Raw genomic sequence first — 4,239 nt, forward strand, 5'->3', positions numbered from 1 at the left:
TCTTTTTGTAGCAGGAACTCCTTTGCATATTAGGTGACACACCCCTAATGTAGCCAATCCTCCAAGAGCTTACAGAGCTCTTCTTACAGGGGTTACTGTAAGCTCTTGGAGGATTGGCTACATTAGGGGTGTGTTGCCTAATATGCAAAGGAGTTCCTGCTACAAAAAGAGCCCACCCATCAGAGGACCCTGTTTTGAAGTGTGTATGTCTTCTCATTTTGCGGGCTTGCAACTAGTTCTGACACAGAATGTATGCACAGATGAACTGCCTTTACTGTACTCAATAAACTTGAACCTTCTGAAGGAACATTGTAAAATCATAACAGTATTAACTAACCTTTGTAGTAAAACAAGCAATAATCAGCAAGAACAAACCATCGTCTTTTCCATAGCCTCATTCCAGAGCTATCCTGAAAATACCAACAACAGGTTTTAGCTTGGATTCTTAAAGCAATGCAGGAAACAATATAACTATACGCTAAACACAATTTCAAATGGCTGTAGCCTTTTTGAGACATTCTAACAGGATAGAAGGAACACTTGTGGAAGGTAGTAGGACCATGGTGGTGAACTCCACCTCTGAAAGCAAAAAGTTTCAGAACATACATATGTACGTGCAAACACAAACACACACATATATTATGTATGCATCGCACGACAACATTTGCAGTAGCGAGCGCAATCTTAAAATTATGCATGTTTGTTCATCTGCAACTAGACACACGTGTGTATAAATATATACCTACCTACCTACCTACACACATACACATATATCCGGACATAAATTTCTCTACATTCTGGGTTTTTTAAAAAAATAAGACATATCAACCAATAAAACACTCTCACATTATACAACAAAAAGTCCCTTTCAAAAATGATTGTTTAGAAAACTGTCTCAGAAAATCATTAAATGAAGCATATTAGAAGTAATAGTTGCTATACAGAGGAAATGAGCACTGCACAGATGGCAGGCCTTAGTACACTGGCCAGCACAAGTTCATGGGTCAGTGGACACCAGTGTTCCCTCTAAGCTGAGTTAGTGTGAGCTAGCTCACAGTTTTTTAGCCTCCGGCTCACACATTTTTGACTTGGCTCAGGAGGGATGGCTCCAGAGCAAGCTAATGTATGCAGTAGCCAAATTGCTCACTCACAACTTTAATGCCAGGAGTTCATAGAGTAGAATTTTTGCTCACAAGACTCCACAGCTTAGAGGGAGCATTGGTGGGCACATACATATTAATATCTGTATCCTTTTAATTAGGTACAAGACAGTTTTACTAGGTACACTGCAGCAGGCATATTGATTCAGGTGGGGTTCATTTTTCAAAACTGCAGAATGATGCAAACATGTACTAGGTAGAAACCATTTTTTGTTCAGAGCAATAATACTAATTTCCTTGCTTATCTCTTGTACACTGCCTATAGTTGCTACGACCTCAGTACAACTTATTTAAAATAAGAGATATGAATCTGCATTGTAAAAAGTTAAATGACTTGTTTAATAATATTTACAAACAGACCAGTGTTTCTTTGCTTACTGCCTCCTGTGAAAGTCTTCATTCATTGTACGTAAATAATACATAAATGAGAATTTACTACTCTTCTGCCGGAAGTGTTCACAGATGGAGATTTTTGTCCCTCTTTGCCTTAAAATTCTGCATCCTTACAGTCTAAACTCAATCTCTGTGCTTTCAGACTATATTTTATCTCCCTGCCCAGATAATTTATGTCCATAGCAGTGGTATATTAAAGCATATTCACCAAAAGAGGATTATAATACTATTACAAGCTCTCATTGGAGGGTTATTACTAGTGACACTATCACAACCCCATGGAAATACAGTATTTTAAGAGTGTGTGTGTGTGTGTGTGTGTGTGTGTGTGTAAAAGGGATTAAACATTTCCAGAGATGTAGCTAGGTTAGTCTACTGCAGCAAAATAAAACAGAAGCCTGTGTTACCTCAAAGACTAACAAAATTTATTCCAGCACAAGTTTCATGAGTCAAAACAAACTTCAACAGGTGTGTATGGTGTAGAAAAGAATTTCTGATTATGTGAGCTTTGACTTATCCAGAAGAAGAATAGTTGGTTTTATACCCCACCCTTCACTATCTGAAGGAGTCCTGGAGGGGCTCACAATTACTTTCCCTTCCTCTCCCCACAACAGACACCCTGTGAGGTAGGTGTGGCTGAGAGAGCTCTGAGACAGCTGTGACTGACCCAAGGTCACCCAGCTGGCTGCATGTGGAGGAGTGGGGAATCAGACCCGGTTCTCCAGATTGGAGTCCACCACTCTTAACCACTACACCAAACTGGCTCTCTACGAAACCTTATGCAAGAATAAACTTTGCTCTTTAGTGCTACTGTTTAAATTCTTTAAAATGTTTGTAGAGCTATCTTCACATTATACTGTAAATAATATAAATATACTCCTCATTCAAAGTTTTCTATACTTAATGTGTACCTCTGTAAACACAAAGCAAAACTTAAAAACACCTGAAAGGTATAAAGGATGAATTCTGAGATGCCCTGAACATACCAGGTACTCAACTTTAGCATTTTTAAATGTCACCAAAAGTGCACAATTATTACTGCACAGTTCTGATTAAGTATTTGAGCTACATTAAGGTAGATAATAACACACTTACCTGCTTGTGAAGCCAGCCTCTCACCACAACAGGGACATTAGGGTTTCTCCTTATAGCATGATCCCTTTTCCCAAAACTATGAATTTTATTGCCAGATTTTACCACCTTGGGGGGAAAAAAGCATAATACTAAGAATGTTATATATCATTTTTATCACCTAGGGTATTTTGATACCATGTTCCTTTTTAAACATGTCGATGAAGTAGGCAAACAATTTTTCCAAATCAGGAAAGCATGGTGCTATAACAAGAATGCAATTTTGGCATTTACTGTAGGCCTCTTTAAAAATCCAGCACGCCTTTCCTCTCCATCTTCAAATTCTCTCTCAGAGGTCACTTCTTCTGAAGATCCTCTCTGTAGGAAGCTAATAATGCCCCCAAGTGAAGGTATATCCAGTTCTAGGTCTTTACATCCTGGAATATTAAATCCAAATTGTAAAATCCTAGTGAATGGTAATCAAAAAAATCAGATGATATGAGAGCCGAGAAATCAGTATTCCTGCCCTATCCTTCTCCACAAGAGAAAAACTGGGAATTTACCTTAGTTTGTCTACTGTGCAACCATTGTAATGTTAAAGGATGCTGGAGCTTTTTCAGACTTTAGCTGGCAGGACCATTTCTTTCAGTGGGGTTTTTCACAAGGGTCTGATTTAAAGCTGAAATATCCTGTCTTCTGCTGGTGGGTGTTCAATAGATTTTTGCTTCCTTTGGAGAGCTTTGTGATTTTTGTGGTCTATGATCATTTTGTAAGCTATATAGGAAAGGTGGAGTATAAATATTTTTAAAAAGAAATGGAGAGGAGAGAAACTATCAATATCCTTAACAATGAGACCAAACTTAAGATCTCTTGTATTGCCCCCATGTCCTGCATCCTGGTATTTGAAACCAAATCTTTAACATAATGAACATGTATTCCGTAACTTTTGCTTACACATGCTACCACCTCACAGACAGGAATCTTAATTTATGGACTGGATATCAAATTCACTACCAATGAATTTGACATAAAATAAAATCCACATTCTTGAACTACCACAATGTAATATTTCTGGCCCTTCTGCAGTCAGTTCTCCCCTCTACATTCATGACTAAGGCATGGAGATTTTTAAAAAATGCAGACTTCCTTGGGGTCCAGTATTTTTCTAAAGTGGCTTGTCAATTCTCTTTTCATCATCCTTATATCCAGGGCTCTTTTTCTAGAAAAAGCCCAGCAGGAACTCATTAGCATAATAGGCCACACCCAACAGCAGAAACTCATTAGCATATTAGGACACACCCCCGACAGCACAGCTCATTAGCATATTAGGCCACATTCACAATCAACGGACAACCCAAAAGACTAAAGATGCATCAGAATTTGTAATTTTCCAATAATTAAACAAATTCTGGAGCAGAAGGCTATGGGATATTATAAATGATAGCTAGAAGGAACTTTAATGACCAGTATGCCAGTTTCTAGGGTCAAACAACAAGATATGGCTGTTCCCTCCATGATTTGCTGATCAGGTTGCAGAAACAGCTGTCTGTCAACTGGTAAAACTGTCAAACTAGAAGAAACCATCAGACACATTAAAATAATCTCCACACATTAT

The 4,239-nt window shown here is 38.2% G+C and overlaps 1 protein-coding gene across 1 annotated transcript in view; it reads right to left on the reverse strand.

Moving 5' to 3' along the window:
• Positions 1 to 337: 337 nt before the first annotated feature.
• Positions 338 to 4,239, reverse strand: part of PLEKHA7 (pleckstrin homology domain containing A7) — a gene marked incomplete at its 3' end in the record, with an annotated part of 118,527 nt that continues 114,625 nt past the window's right edge. The window contains exons 6-7 of the mRNA XM_015423246.1: positions 2,649 to 2,753; positions 338 to 410 (exon numbers count right to left, since the gene is read on the reverse strand). Coding sequence (XP_015278732.1) covers positions 338 to 410; positions 2,649 to 2,753 — 178 coding nt within the window. The remainder of the gene's footprint in view (positions 411 to 2,648; positions 2,754 to 4,239) is intronic.

This window comes from Gekko japonicus, unplaced genomic scaffold, assembly GCF_001447785.1.
Source record: "Gekko japonicus isolate JY-2015 unplaced genomic scaffold, Gekko_japonicus_V1.1 scaffold936, whole genome shotgun sequence".
In the NCBI taxonomy this organism is placed as follows: domain Eukaryota; kingdom Metazoa; phylum Chordata; class Lepidosauria; order Squamata; family Gekkonidae; genus Gekko; species Gekko japonicus.